Here is a 14662-nt window from a genome sequence, read left to right as displayed (position 1 = left end):
GCAGATTTTCTATTTCTCCCATGGAAGTTCGCAAGTGTGCAATGCTTTTTGAAAGAGCGAAACGACTGAACCGTTATAGTTAGAGTAAGGTGAAAAAGGTTAGGGCAGAGTTCAGTTTACAGGGTAAGCTCAATTTCATGTCTTTGTTATTTCCGTCGTGTTCAAAAGTCTGTCACGTGTGAAACATTCACTCAGTCACAATTCTGTGTAATAAACAAAGCAACAGAACAACACGTAATTGCGGGAGGGGTTTCAACTCACAATATCTCTCGTCCATCTCAGCCAGATATCAAGTCATGTCGTCGCACCAAGACTCAACTTCAGTGCCTTTTGCACGCTACCCTACAGAGATTCTCCACCATGTCTTTCGTTCGCTATGTCTACACTGCTGCAATACGCAATGCCTTGAAGACAACGTCGATCATCGCGCCGCTTGCAAGGCACTTCTTGCATTGACCCAAACAGACAAGCTTTGTCGCTCCATAGCCATGCCAATCCTCTTCCATTGCCCAAACGCACATTTCAAAACAAGCTACATTTTCAATGTCCTCAACTGTCAGCCGAACTTGGCACAGTATACGCATTGTCTGGATTTGCCCATTTCCAGAAGATACAAACAAGCAATGCCGTGAAGTTCTTCTTCAACAACTGGTAGCCGAAAATATTACCCCCGGTCCATACCTCGGCTCGGAAACAGCAAATACGAGTCTTTTATTAATGCTTTTCTTCAACATAACACGTCTCGCGGTAAACGAAGAAGGTGCTCATGAGATGATGTTGAATGGCCTAAAAATAAGGGGAACTTCTAAACGCCTCACTCACCTCAAATATCTAAAGCTCAGTGATGGATTCACCTCTCATGTAGTGTCTCACGCCTTGTCGTTGCTTCTTAAAGCTTCTCCGACGCTCGACGTTTTGGTCTTGAGCGGGGACAGCTATTACCAACGGAACGATAGTTTTGAATTAGACATGAACACATTGCGCCCTGTCTTCGAAGGACTGGCCGAGATCCGGCTCTTCGGGTGTACTCTAGATCAACAACTTTACAGCATCCGATGGGTCGCTGAACTTGTGGCAGCAGCCCGGAACCTCCAGACCTTCAAATACATTTGCGACACCTCTGTTGAGTTGATAACCGGCTACGGATGGCATAAACGACCATGGTATAGCTTTCTCGGCATGTTGAAGGCAGCAAGAGGGAGTTTGCGACATCTTACAATCGATTTAGACGGGACACAAGTTCGAGCCACTTCACACACGATGGTCATTGATCCCTGGGAGATAGGCGAGATTTTTCAGCTTGAAACCCTCGAAATCGATCAATTCTGCTATTGCAAGCATCAGCTTGGACGAGAGAATTTGGAAGATAAAGAATGGGACAGAAAGACATATCTGGCCGATTTCCTTCCTACCACTGTCAGGAACTTGACAATATTTTGAAAAACCAATCCGAGATTCTATCAATGTTTGGACCGTATCTTGTGCCTTGGTGCGCGAGTAGTCGTTGGTGACTTTCCGAAGCTTAAAAGCGTTCAGATTGATGCTCCTATTATTCCTGATAAGATTTTCAGTGCTGAGGACGACGAGAAAGAGGAGAATAACTGGAATGGGAAGCTGGACACCATACCGGCAGAGCTCGAGGGCCAGGCATGTAGGTTTAAAGAAGCCTTTGAGGGCTCAGGTGTTGTGACAAGGTTCAGGATTTGGAAGGCTGATAGTAGTGTTTTTGACACATGGGATAAGCGGCCTGCACCGTATCCAATTAACCTTTAGGTGTCTAAAGACGTCTCAGTCCATCATGAAGGCCTCCTACAACCTGAGTTATATTAGTTTTAGCTAAATTTGCAAGTCTGTTTTGCTTTAGAGTTGAATTCGATTTGTCTTTTATGAATGATAAACATCTTTTTCAACATATGTTGGGCAGGTTGGAAAAGAACAGACCATATCTACACTTAGGGGCATCATGATTGTTAAGCTCAACGCAAGACCATTATCTTTCGACCGACCCTACGATAAAAAATATACCATAATTGCATATATGTAATTAGATGTGGTGTACTATCCATACCGTTCTGTACCCATTTCATCGACTCGTGAAAGTGATTTCTAAGTAACGTCATTGCAAAAGTCTCGTATCTTCATCCAAAACACCAAAAAGGCTGCCAATTTCCTTCCCCACCATCCTCAACTCGTCAGCCACCTGACCCGTCACAAGGGCATATGCATAAAGCAATGCATAATCCCTTTCTTCAACAAGAACTTCCCTTGAATCATCACTCCCCGTGGTATCATCATCATCAACCAACCTTCTATGATGGCCCTTTCGAAACTCAAAGATCTTGCTCAACAGATTCTCGCGTGCCGAGACAATGCTCGGTGTAGCATCTGCGAAAGGATATTCCAGCATAGTCGAGCTGGCAACGACTTGGAAAGCTTGACAAATGTGATCACAGAGAATAGCACGCTCGCGAGCCGTGTACTCCAGCAAGGCCTTTTCACCTTCTGTCAAATGTCCCTTTCGACATGCCACGAGACTCATGTTGTAGAAGCTATCGAGGATACGCATCGTGCCTTTCAGGACTCGACCGTAGACATCCATGGGAAATGGACCACGTAGCTCAAACTCTGACGCGGCTGACATGCGTAGACTGTCTAGATTGGATGCGTATCGTTGCAAAGCAGCTTGTTCACCGGATTTGAGATAGCTTTGCGATCCTTCGCTGCGGAAAAGGACGGTGAGAGGGCCTCGTTTCCAGATGAGACCCATTTGGAGATGGAGTACAGAGAGACTCTCTTTGAACTTGCGTCGGGCCGAGATAGGCCATATGACGCGGCAAATGACAAGACCCCAGATGATACCGGCTGTGACGGCAATGGCGCGACGCTTGGCTATCTCCATGATGTCGGGCTGATCAAAGACACCATCATCGGCCGTGTCGTTTCCATCTGCCTTTCTCTTCACTCTGTAAGCATATAGCGTTGAGACATTATAGGCAAGGAGACTGATGCGCCCGAATGAAGCCTTCCCATGCTGAATGACGAGATAAAAGTTGATGAAGCTAGTCAGCCATCCGAGGGGTATCAAAGCCAAGGCATATCCATGGCTAATTTTCCAGTTGACGACAGAGAACAGCGCCCCGAATAGCGTTCCTATGAATCGAGCCAAACTGACGGTATTGGAAGCACCGACCGTGAAACTGCAGACAATGATGAAGGACAAAAGTCCCCATTCACCACGCCATTCTCTGTACAACTCTCTTGTCTCTTTTAGGAACGCGAGCATTGCCCAAAGAGCGGCACCAATACCGACTTTGAGGCCGAACTGGATATCATCTCGCGCCATCTTCTTAAAAAGTGCAGAGATGTTTCTCCAGAACCAAGCCAGAATCCTGTTTAGATCAGGTGCCTGATACCATGTTCTGACATCCACGGGTATGGGAACAGCGGCTGAAGTATCTGCTCCGCTGTGCGAGCTAACAGATCGTTGTCTGTTGCGCATCAACACATCCGCCTCGGCCGACTCAAACAATCTGATAGCTTTTGCGCGGTCTTGTTCATCACCCTTCCACCACAGAAGCCATCTCCAGCTTCGACTCTTGTGTAGGATGACGTACTGCAGATCGTCCAAGACGTCCAGGTATTGTAGCACATCTTCCCCGAAAGACTGAACGCTAAATGTAAAGTGTCCACATGCAGCGGCGACTTCTTCAAGGTTTGCACGTGTTGTAAAGTCTGAGGAAGCCATCTGTTCTATGCGGTCGTACAACCCCTGGAGGGCATCGGAGCGAGACTCATCGAAGGTGTCCAATGAGTCCATCAAATTGCGGCGTAGATCCTCATCGACACTGATCTCATAGTGGGGAGGCTTGCCAAACTGTGGCTCATGTAGGATTCGGCAGAGATTCTGTCGTACTGAAGACATCGACATGGCTATGGACTCATTGAAATGTTCGAATAGCTCTTGTGCGGTATTCGTGGTGCTTGTCCCATTGGTATCAGAGTTCAGTGGCTTTGGGTGCCGCAGTTGTTCGAGCTGAGCATTGGTTGCGTTTCTCAAACCACCCAAAGCTTGCGAGAGTGTCTCCATAGATCTTGCAACAGACTTTTCATGCTCGTAAATGGCTTCGTGACCAAGAAAGTAATGCTCAAACTTGGCTTCTCTCATATCCTTCATCATCTGCGAGTAAGACTTCGCGTAGTGTGTAGACGCGGCTGTGAAGCCATCCGACACGAGACCCTCTTCCGATCCGCTGAGGAAACTGGTGGTTATCATGTAAAGCATGTCTCCCAGAGGAATCGAAACCCTATTCATGGTTTCTCGGAGTGATGCTCGGGCGGAGGTTCGCCACAGAAACACGTTGACCAATGTTGTCGTTGTGATACCCATGACCAGCATCTTGAAAACCTGTAACACTTTCTCATTGGAGAACACGTTGGACATGACATGATTCTCCTTGGTGACGACGCCGATGATAGCCAAGGACGCAAGGGTAGTCCCAACATTGACGAGAGGGTTCAACATCCTTTGCTTGACCCACCCCATGAAGCCAAATCCGCCTCCAATAAATACCACAACAACCAGGACATGCGATACTGTCACAAGATGCATTGTCGATCCGAAGAATACCGAAGTAACCATAGACAAGACCGAGATAATCTCGGCATAAGCCACAGCGACAATCGCGATAAGAATAGCCTCAATCATCGACCCAGTTGATCGGGCCGGATGGAAATAAACCGTAATTGTCGCGACGACATGTTTTCCCTCTGGTTTACCAAGAAAGTTTGCCAGAAACGGCACAAAGGTTGCGAGACTGGCGATGGTGTATGCGACAGTGCATTTCAGGACACCTCGACCATTGGGTGTATCAAGCCATCGCTGAAAGCGCGCTGAAGAGTCCCATATGCCATCTCTGACAGACTCGATTAGTCGGGGCATAACTTTGAGATGTTATACGCGTTTCATTGTTCATGACATGGTGGATGTAAAGTTAAAGGCTAATCCCGTGGCTCCCGAACTCGTCAGCTTATTGGTGCTGAATGGTCAGATGATTAGTCATCTGAACTGAACGAATCCATTGGTTGGTCTAATCTGTTGATTGGAAATGATTCCGATCATTAGGCAGATAAGAAACTTACACCTGAACGCCTTCACAAATACCGGACTTGGAAGTATTATGCTTAGAACGTGATAGGTTGTCTGGCGGAGCAACGCACAACTTGGAAGTATCTCATAACCCAGCGAGTATAGCATTACGCATAGCAGCTCCTGCATCTATCCACCAAGTCCGTCGAGGACAATAAATCTAGCTAATAAATAGTAATTACCGATCTCAGTTACTTAAATGGTTGATAAACATACGTAAATCGAACTGTGGGAGGCAATGACTTGGGAAGTCATATAACCCAATGTACACCAAATTGACATTTGGCTTCGGGACTACTTTACTTCAAGTTCCCAATTTAACTCTAGAAATGCCCCCATCACCAAATCACAGGCCCACAGCCGAGAGAATAAATGTTTAAATAGCAGGCCTCAGGCAAAGACGAGGGGTAGGCAAAGGATAAATTGTCATTGTCTATACTATCTACCCACCCTGCAAAAAGAGAATAATTGGCAATCTCTCTAAGTTACCAGCAACCTTGACACTACTTCTCGACACCCCAAACTTAACACTTAACACTGATCACGCTGCTGAACCGAATATGATGACGCAAGGACAACTCTGGCTTGGAGGGCTAGCACAGGACCTTTGCAACACGTTAGAAGATTTCAAGTCGGCCCTCAGGCTGCACAACAGAGCGTCATACGAGCTTCAGAGCCATTCCGTCACCATGTCGCCCTCTAACGACCTGAACATAGTAACCATGACCCTAGTAAGTATCTCACTATAGGTACTAGGCATAAAATGTCACTAACGCCATGATCTACAGGCCGAGGTGAAGACTTTGCTAGACGAATCGTTCAGACTGATTACGGACGCGCAGTTACAAATGAAGGAGTTGAAAAACTCTTTCCACGCTATTGCTACATTACTGGCTACCTCCGTCAAAAAATTGCAGGACAAGTTAGAGGAAACAGCCAGCACCTCCACGCCGTCTGATCAGACTTTTGAGATGGACAGTTCTTCTCTTTTGGATATAGAACAATCTGTAGGTATTACCATTTCCTATTGGGCACAGTTTCTAATCCAGATTTAGCTTCTCTACAAAGACACCATCGCGCTAAAAGCCTTGTTCGAAATCTTTGAAGATCTGCCGTGGAGATTGGATTATGCCTATGTGTTTTACATCTCTCCAGCGATTAGGGCCGTTAACCAGCTCGCCCAGTACACCAATGACCCGGAACAAAACGAAACTACCTTACAAATCTGGTGGAATCAAGCTCAGCTATATGAACCAGGGGCGCTAGGCATGGCAGTCAACATTAGAAGTTACCAATCGATGACCCGACAGCTCGCAACTGGTACGATCGCAGCCCGGTATCGAATGACCAAACCGGAAGGCAAAGAAGCGATGTACTTTCAGACTTCCACGATTTTGGCGTGTTTACTGGCCAAACTTCTTTGCGTCAGTTTTCTTTCTCGGTACCACTTTGAATGCCAAATTCTGACTTACATTTAGTGTCCAGAAAGCAATATCCCGCTAAATACCTAGGCATACATGAACGAGCCGTTGTAGTACTTGACAGAAGTTCTGTTAAATCTTACCCGCATTTATTTCCATGGGTTTGCTAGGTAACATCAACCAGACTATTGTCCTTCAACGATGTATACCATTCAAGGCTATTCTGCATCCATGCTTTAGCAATTACGGGCGCTTTTCAATATGACAAAACGTTGTGGTATAACTTTTTGTTGTGGAGGAAATGAAGATAATTATGACTCTAGCTTATCCATCACTCCTCTCTTTTTAAACTCTTAGCAATCATATTTTCAACCAAAGAATGAACTTTATCGAAAAAAACAAAAACTTTCCAAGTCAATCAGTCAGATCATTAGCTCCACTCTGGTATACAAAGGCATACACATCCTCACTCAAAACCAACTTACATAACCTTTCATCTCTTTGTTTTTTACAACTACTACGCGCTATCATCATGGACAAAGAAACATCGACGCTTCAAGATGCTTTTAAACCCCAAATGGCCGAGGTAAATTGCACAAACCCTTCAACGCCAGGAGATCTGTGGTATCAGATCTTACATATCTGGCGCAGTCCAGACTCAGGTCTCGTCAAGGCGTCACACCTATTTCCTAGACGACAAGCAAGATTCATGAACTCCATCTTTGGAGACGGTGCTAGCCGAGATTTATTTTTACCTTGCAATGGTTTATTCCTACATCCAGCGATTGAGAAAGCCCTTCACAGCGGGTATATAGCTATTATTCCCGACATGGGACTTAATGATTGGTTCCAATGGTGGGACATAGCCAATTTATCCCAGTCCATCAAAGTTGCGGAATGGGACAAGCTTGACGCTCAGGATTACAGAGTGATCGTTTTTAACGAAACAAGCCGTCGATTCCGTCAGCTTTTTGCCCACCATCAATCCGATATACCCAATGAGTGGAGGTTTCTGGATGGACGGAAACTTATCTTCCAAAGCGACTACCGACCTAGTGCACGTTATGTTTGGTGAACATATCTCAACACACTACTGCACATAGAATGGAGGTCCCAAGAGGGGAGCATTACGTGCGGTAGGAAACATAGAATGGACTGGGAGAGAGCTGCGCAGTATTGGAGTACATATGGAAATTACGCCAAGACAAGTCAGATACTTGGTTTTATAAAGCATATTCACTATGAATAAGCTCGAGACTTTTTAAACGAAGGATATGGGGACGTCTATAGTATCGAAGATGCCAGGCCGGAAGCGGCGCAGGCACTGCTACTTGAGGTTATCGCACGGTCAGAAGAGGATGGAGATGACGAGTATGACGATGATGATGGTATACATCCAATCTGGAAGGAATCACTATGTTGGAAATACGATAGCAAAAGAGGCTTCTATCGCAAGGCAGACTTGCGAACAAGAAGGATGGCATCTTAAGTGTTTAGATACAAAAATGAACCGCCCTAGAAGTCTAATCTATGTTAATAGAAGACTTGCGATGCCCTCGTGTCCGGTCTCTTGCATGGCCGAGTTCTAACAATTTTCGCCATGTGAGGAGCCGTCAATACAGTTGTACGCCCTCATCCTTTTCGGCACATGGCACGAAGATATACTGCTTCGACAAACACCTCGAATCAATGGGAGAACGAGTCAAGTATTCAGTCTTTTTTATTATAGCGGCTAGATACTTAACTGATAATATGATCTTTCATCGTCATCGCCATATGTGCAAACGTTCCTGGATGTAGATCGTGACCAATCATGTGACATAAACGACCCTTATGTAATCAAGTGGAGTCGACTTGCACGAATCATCAACTACCTACTTTGAAGAACTTGTAACTACCAACTACAGAATTATTTATAACTCAACTGTAGGTTTCTAACCAGAATGGGCGCTTGTAGAAGTGCTACTTCAGATTTGAAACCTTCAATGTTGTCCCGCAAATTCTGTCATGATTTTCAGTCAGGGGGCCAACCTCAATCCCAGTCTGAAGGGGGAACAGCTGACGAGATATCACATTCGAGTCGAGGACTTATCGACAAGCTGTCGTCGGTGCAATCTACTGAGAAAAGTGTGTTAGTGGAAGAATACCCAGATTTTGCTGCAACAAATCATGGTCCTGGTACAGATAAAGAAACATCCCTGTCCGTCCGAGGTAGTGGGCGACTTGTGGCAAAATACTCCTGGTATCGAAAAACTATTAACGCAAATGCTGAACGTGAAGAGCCGTCCTTTAATAGATATGTTGATATCCACCAGGATACCGAGGTAAGTTTGTACTGTTTAACATGACGCGCCATCGTTAACAGACAAAATCCCACACACAAGACACCACAGAACTTGGTAGTCTTCGGGGCTTGCAATGGTCTCCCAAGTCAGATAGGCGCAATTTAGCAATGCTCAATTCTAGGTGAGGTCCAGCATGAACAGCAGAAGTATAAACAGGTCGTGCGCATTCCCTGGTCTCCAGGTATGCGCACCTTGACCATCGGTGCGAAAGTTCTGTGTGTGTATGTACATATACGTGATTGAGTTTTACTGCTGCTGAGTTTGGAAAGATGAATCACAAGTTCCCGCTCATTTGGTAGATTGGTGTAAGACGCCTAGTCATAACCGAGTGGGGCATAAAGCAGCGCCTTTAGCCTTGGAGCCTACCGTAGTCAACTCACCCCAATCAACATCGTCTTCCGCAGCCTATCCTGAAGCCCACATTAACCTGATCATCAACCTCCAAAACGCCTCTTCTTTCTCTTTCTTTTTACTCTTCTCGTCAACGCAAACGACAACTGACAGACGACAAGATGGCATACTCTGCAGATCCTTTCGCCAAGTTCCTGGCGGAGCTCCGTCTCCGTATCATCATGTCGACAAACTGCACTGCGACGATATCACGACTGATCCGAGCCTCCCCGTCCATGCTTCAACAATATCTTGCGGATAAAAAATACATCCAACGATATATTATTGACTATGATGAAGACATGATACAAGACGCCATGGCAATTGTTCTAATTCTACGCTTGTGTCGAACTAGCAAACAAGCTCCAGATGAAAATACTATAACGAACGCCCGAGCAGTTTTACAAGATTGGTCTATTGGCCAACTTCCACATCCTATCCAACACAATTCCGACCACGTCACGAGCCAACTTAACGAATTGCACAATCGAATCTTGTTTTTCGTAGAAGACTACATCATCAAAGCCACGGCGTCCTTTCCTCCCAGAGATTATCGTTGTCTGCCTCAGGTGCAGCAGACATCAGCCGATAGGCATCTTATGTTCAAAGGTGTGAAGGTGGCGCCGCGATTCAATTCCGCATACCTCACAGCCTCGGAAAAGAAAAGAATGTTCAAAGCATTTCTGAGGCACGAGCTAATGTGCAGGGCCAGCACACTGTTTCCTGACGAAAACGGCCTGCCAAAACGCTTGATCAGCAGAGCGGAGTCGGAAGGTATCAACTGTGTCCATGACTACTACTGCTCTGTCTACGGCGCAATCTTTGCTCAGTGCAACAATGCCCAATGCAGCAATGCTCAGCTCCCGAGTAGTTCAGAGGGGATGCCACTTGAGACCGAGCTAATGTTTCCCGACACGTTCCATTTCGATGCAAATAGTTATGCACATAAGCTGGTGGGAATAGTTTCCCGACTTCGCGTTTTGGTTCTCACGTCTCGGGCTCGATCGTCTCGCCGATTTTCTCCGTTATGACATGGCTAAAGACGATGAGAGAGAGGCCCTCAAGCTTCAAATCCAATACAAGTGGTTTGGTGGTGGCAAGAAACACAGCCTGGGCTGGGACATGCCATTCGGAACCATTTTTAAGCACCCGAAACTCAGCGACAACATTGGCCACGATTCACCTATTTTCAATCAACTTGATGGATCTTTTGAACAAGTAATCCAATGGGATATCGCGCGGCAAAGGGCTTGGGTGTTTTTTGACAACACTCGCTTTTACCCTCGAGAGACCACTGAACGACCGAACTTCCCATCAAGCAATTTACTCAAGGAAAAATGCATCCAAGAAACCTTTAACGACGAGTGGTTCTATCACTCTTACGCAATGAAAGCTATGCGAAGAGTAAAGTTGGCCCGTGAAGAGCGGGACAGGGCGGGGTTACCAGAGGTTGAATGGCACCGTGCCTGTCCTGTACTATCAAGCGGGTTATCATATTCGGGAGGCTAGATTGACTATAGAGGGGGAGCTGGGCATGGAAAGTTCGGATATCTGTTATCACAGCCCACCTAGATTGGCAAGCCCTTTGGTCAGCCATCAAGGGATAAGGGATGGTTCATTATGGACCCTGAGGAGAGTGATGCCTGTCGTTGGGGATCTGATCGCAGAGGTACAGGGGATGGGGATGCGTATAGCTAAGGGTCGGACAGTGCTACGATGTGTAATATCGGTGAGAGTATTCTGGGCGAAAAGTCCAGCGGCCATACCTGCAGTTTCCCTGCTGAAACAAGTTGCAGACCGTCATCTTGTTGGATGATTAAATGCGCTGTCGCTATCGGGAACAATGGGTGTTGTTGTTTGTCGTAGAGGGGAAACAAATAGATGAGCTGGTGTAAACCCCACGAACCAAACAATACTCGACCATCCGTATATTTCTGGCCGTCCCGCGAAGCATGCTTAAGACGGCTTCACAATGCCTGTTTGACCTGAGCCTCCCTCGAGCGCCGTGCCCAGGTGTCTTTCCGTTCATCTACCCGATGTTTCAAACTTGACGCCCTCTTTTAGGCGTGGAACACGCCCTCGATACTTATCCGGTGATAGAGCAAGACACCAGTGCTAACGAATTCCCGCCATTGGTGTCAAACTATCCTCAACGTCATGAGGTAGTTTCTCATACGGCGACTTTGGCTGATAGTATCAAAGTTTCTACCCAAAATCTAAACACGGCAGCACATTCAATCATCCATCGAGATGGCGGTCTGCGAACTTCCAGCAGGGAAACTGCAAGTTTGGCAGTATGGCTTCCTCAATTCTCTCTGTGTTAATCATACTAATTGATCTATAGATAGGTGCCGTAACGAGCACATCAACCCGACCAATCAAAACCGCTTTGGAGCTCTAGGAGGAGGCAGCAACCAGAGCGCAGCTGGTACGTAGCACATACAAACTTAATAAGAGCGGAAAGAATTGACAAGGGCTAGGGTGGAGTCCCCCTGACCCGCCCAAGGGACGTCGCCCTTTGGTAGCCATCAACCTACTCAAGGGACATCGCGGTCGGTAACTATTACACAACAACCTTGAAGGTAGTGAATAAGGAGTGGCCGGCCGTAGGAGAAAATTTAGCTATCGTCGCAGAATACTATAGAAACTTCTGTAAAAGAAATATTAATGCTCATATGGATGTGGGAATGTTACAGCCTGAAATATTTTAAAGGCAGCCGCCTCCCATATGCAGAATGCAGGCTTAATGCAGGGATGAATTGAGGTCTCCCACCGGACACACCTGGTGATTCTGCTATTGGCTATAGGACAGGATCGGTGGGTCGTGTTATGTTTGTAATGGTGGTGAAAAAAATAAGCTGAAAAGCAGGCTGCGCAAGCAAAAAGTGACAACTCGTAAACTGAGGTCACACTGAATATAAGTAAGTGCCTACTACGTGTGACTATAGAGAAGTAGATAGATGTACACTGTTTTTAAGCACCTGACGCCTAAGTACTTGAGAAAAAAACTGAAATGAAACACAAAAATAAAATTTTGATATCTTAGTGCGACCACGCCAGGAGTCGAACCTGGAATCTCTAGAGTATTCAGAAGATAGAGACCGAAATCTAGCGCCTTAGCCATTAGGCCACGCGGCCGGTGCTTTTCATGATATGACAGGTCCAGATTGAGTGTCAAGAACGTCTGGCTCATTGGTCACGCCGCCACTACCAGCATGTAGTTGGCTGCGGACGGATCAATATCGCGTTGGGAAATGCATTTATCTCAAACCTACCTGGCATTTACCTGAGATTCACGAGACTCGGCTTCAACAAACGCTCTTTATTCCTGCACGTCTTTGTAAGGGCATTGTATGATACATCGAATAGGTACGGTGCAGGTTCCCGTGAAAGAACGACCTATTGCATTGTCAACGCTTTCTAATCCGATACAGAAATCATCCAAGAACTAAAATAAGGAGGATAACAGCAGAACTGGCTGAATCTAGTTGGTTCAACAATGGTCTTGTCGGCCAAACGCAGTAGCCTTCTTGCACAACATATTCCTGGAAGCGAGTAACAAATCTGCACCGATGCAATCGTTTGTGCCAGCTATTTGTCACTCACGAAAATTCCACCCAGGCTCTCGCACTCCAGTCAACCATTTCTACCAGTTGTTGCCCCGCACATTTTCTCCTCCTGACTTTCTTCTTTCACAGGCACTCCAGCCTACCACGCCAATTTTCTACAGACGAGGCTCACGGCATCACAACAACAAGCTTTCACAGCCTGGTGCATCCCTCAAGATGCTGGAACATCTCGTTCCATGGTCTCCTGTGACCGAAGTCACCGACAAGATCAAAATCGATGACTTGACGATCTCGTTCAAGAGAACAATCAGGGTCTCAGACAACAAAAGCACCAACGATCTTCCACCGGACATGGGTGAGTTCCCTTTGTCCAAGATGGATGATTATGCTGAGACGATTCCTCTCAGCATGGCGGAAAAGGGCGGCGTCTTCATCCCCATGTACCGTAAGTTGACTCTACCGCGTCTACCGCGGATTGCTATAGACTGACTCCCCCTTCTTAGAACGTGAAGCGCTTTGGATCGGTTTCGAGTCTACCAAAAAATATGTAATTCGCGTTTTTGTCGGGGGAATTAATGCCGTCTCAGGAGAACCAAAGGTTCCCCATGCCGCCACGTCACTCCGCCGCCGAACTCTCATCAGCCAAGGCAAGAGCGTACAGGACTATCTCTTCGTTCCAGGACAGCGCCGGCTTGATGGTGTCGCAGTGGAAGGGGTAAAGGTCCGACAGTTCGTAGCCATGCCGGCGGGGACAGGTCACTCCATTGAGACACAAATAATCGGCGAGGAAGTCACTGGAGGTATCCAGTTCGAAGTAACTCGTCTTGACATCAGGCTTCGTGAGATTAAGACGCAAGAGGCAGTCGTTATTATGGTCAAGTCACCCATCTCTTATGAATCTAAAATTCTCATTGGATCTCGAGAAGAGAATGTCTTTGACCTCAAGACACGATATGAAGCCCAAGAGAATGTACCTATCGATCTGATTCGCTGCATTCATGGAAGAAATGAGCTTGAGGGTGAGTAATTAACATCCAATCTCTTTACTTCCTGACAAGAGATAGACAATCGTACCCTGAAATCATACGGCATACGAGGCCTTGCCACCATCGAAATGGTTCCAAGGCTCCGCGGAGGTGGCAAAGCCTCGGCTGAGATGCACATGTCTGCCGGCGGGCGGATTACCCAGGGGATTGTCGCACTCCAGAAACGCAGCTACTCCAAGACTGTCCCAATCGCTTTCAACGTCCAGGTTCTCAACAGCGCAAGCTTCGAAAGGCTTACTGACGAACTGCCACCTGTGTCTCCCGTATCAACCGAGACCTACGCCAAATGGGGATTCCCGTTCTTTTCCATCTACGAGGAACCTTCGGCCATTTGTGGTGACTTTACAGGTGTGAAGTCTATCGCCGAGATCTACAAAACTTCCGAGAAGTCGTTGCCCGATGGCATGCTCGTCATGGACGTTCGCATCAAACAGGTCCGTCGCCGCGGGGATGGACTACTGGACCCCGAGCCCACAATAGAGGAAACGTGGCTTGCATGGGAATTGGAGGAAGAGCTCATGAAGACGGAAACTCTTTTTTGAGTCTTTCACTCGAGGTTTAGTCGGCGCGCTAGACAAAACCGGGATAGGAGTAATGATGTAAAAGGCATCACGTGTACATTCACGTGATTATCACGCATTTTCGTCAGAAGGCTCAAATCTTGAATCATTCTTGCACCATTCTCATATACCAACACCGTCCCTTATAACGTAGAGATCCAACTCTTGCCCATGCCGTGAAATTA

General features: G+C 46.6%; 7 protein-coding genes and 1 non-coding gene across 8 annotated transcripts; 6 read left to right on the top strand and 2 right to left on the bottom strand.

Moving 5' to 3' along the window:
* Positions 1–191: 191 nt before the first annotated feature.
* EDB82DRAFT_494664 (uncharacterized protein) lies at positions 192–1866 on the top strand. The gene has a single exon (XM_065608490.1). It carries the CDS (start codon positions 544–546, stop codon positions 1438–1440), a length of 897 nt encoding a protein of 298 aa, XP_065464476.1. The 5' UTR covers positions 192–543; the 3' UTR covers positions 1441–1866.
* Positions 1867–1899: 33 nt separating this feature from the next.
* On the bottom strand, positions 1900–4982 carry EDB82DRAFT_494662 (Fusaric acid resistance protein-like-domain-containing protein). The gene has a single exon (XM_025733072.2). It carries the CDS (start codon positions 4937–4939, stop codon positions 2117–2119), a length of 2823 nt encoding a protein of 940 aa, XP_025584015.1. The 5' UTR covers positions 4940–4982; the 3' UTR covers positions 1900–2116.
* An 853-nt stretch (positions 4983–5835) lies between these two features.
* On the top strand, positions 5836–6657 carry EDB82DRAFT_523001 (uncharacterized protein; the record flags this gene model as incomplete). Its single annotated transcript, XM_025733071.2, has 4 exons — positions 5836–5877; positions 5935–6153; positions 6202–6570; positions 6625–6657. 4 exons carry the CDS (start codon positions 5836–5838, stop codon positions 6655–6657), a joined length of 663 nt encoding a protein of 220 aa, XP_025584014.2.
* Positions 6658–7099: 442 nt separating this feature from the next.
* On the top strand, positions 7100–8056 carry EDB82DRAFT_473705 (uncharacterized protein; the record flags this gene model as incomplete). Its single annotated transcript, XM_065608004.1, has 3 exons — positions 7100–7638; positions 7678–7775; positions 7839–8056. The coding sequence occupies 3 exons, from the start codon at positions 7100–7102 to the stop codon at positions 8054–8056; spliced, it is 855 nt and encodes a 284-aa protein (XP_065464475.1).
* A 1245-nt stretch (positions 8057–9301) lies between these two features.
* Positions 9302–10585, top strand: EDB82DRAFT_123013 (uncharacterized protein). Its single transcript, XM_065607021.1, has one exon. It carries the CDS (start codon positions 9425–9427, stop codon positions 10331–10333), a length of 909 nt encoding a protein of 302 aa, XP_065464474.1. The 5' UTR covers positions 9302–9424; the 3' UTR covers positions 10334–10585.
* On the top strand, positions 10335–10811 carry EDB82DRAFT_522999 (uncharacterized protein; the record flags this gene model as incomplete). Its single annotated transcript, XM_025733068.2, has 1 exon — positions 10335–10811. The coding sequence occupies one exon, from the start codon at positions 10335–10337 to the stop codon at positions 10809–10811; it is 477 nt and encodes a 158-aa protein (XP_025584011.2).
* A 741-nt stretch (positions 10812–11552) lies between these two features.
* EDB82DRAFT_522998 (uncharacterized protein) lies at positions 11553–14459 on the top strand (the record flags this gene model as incomplete). The annotated part of the gene is made up of 6 exons (XM_025733067.2): positions 11553–11596; positions 11651–11730; positions 11783–11854; positions 12924–13316; positions 13375–13890; positions 13936–14459. The coding sequence occupies 6 exons, from the start codon at positions 11553–11555 to the stop codon at positions 14457–14459; spliced, it is 1629 nt and encodes a 542-aa protein (XP_025584010.2).
* EDB82DRAFT_t76 lies at positions 12351–12440 on the bottom strand. The gene has a single exon. It is a non-coding gene; the product is annotated as a tRNA-Arg (tRNA).
* Positions 14460–14662: the final 203 nt, after the last annotated feature.

Source organism: Fusarium venenatum, assembly GCF_020744135.1.
Source record: "Fusarium venenatum strain MPI-CAGE-CH-0201 chromosome Unknown EDB82scaffold_2, whole genome shotgun sequence".
NCBI classification, from domain to species: domain Eukaryota; kingdom Fungi; phylum Ascomycota; class Sordariomycetes; order Hypocreales; family Nectriaceae; genus Fusarium; species Fusarium venenatum.
Note: the sequence above shows the minus strand (reverse complement) of the source record. Positions and strands in the feature narration are given on the sequence as shown.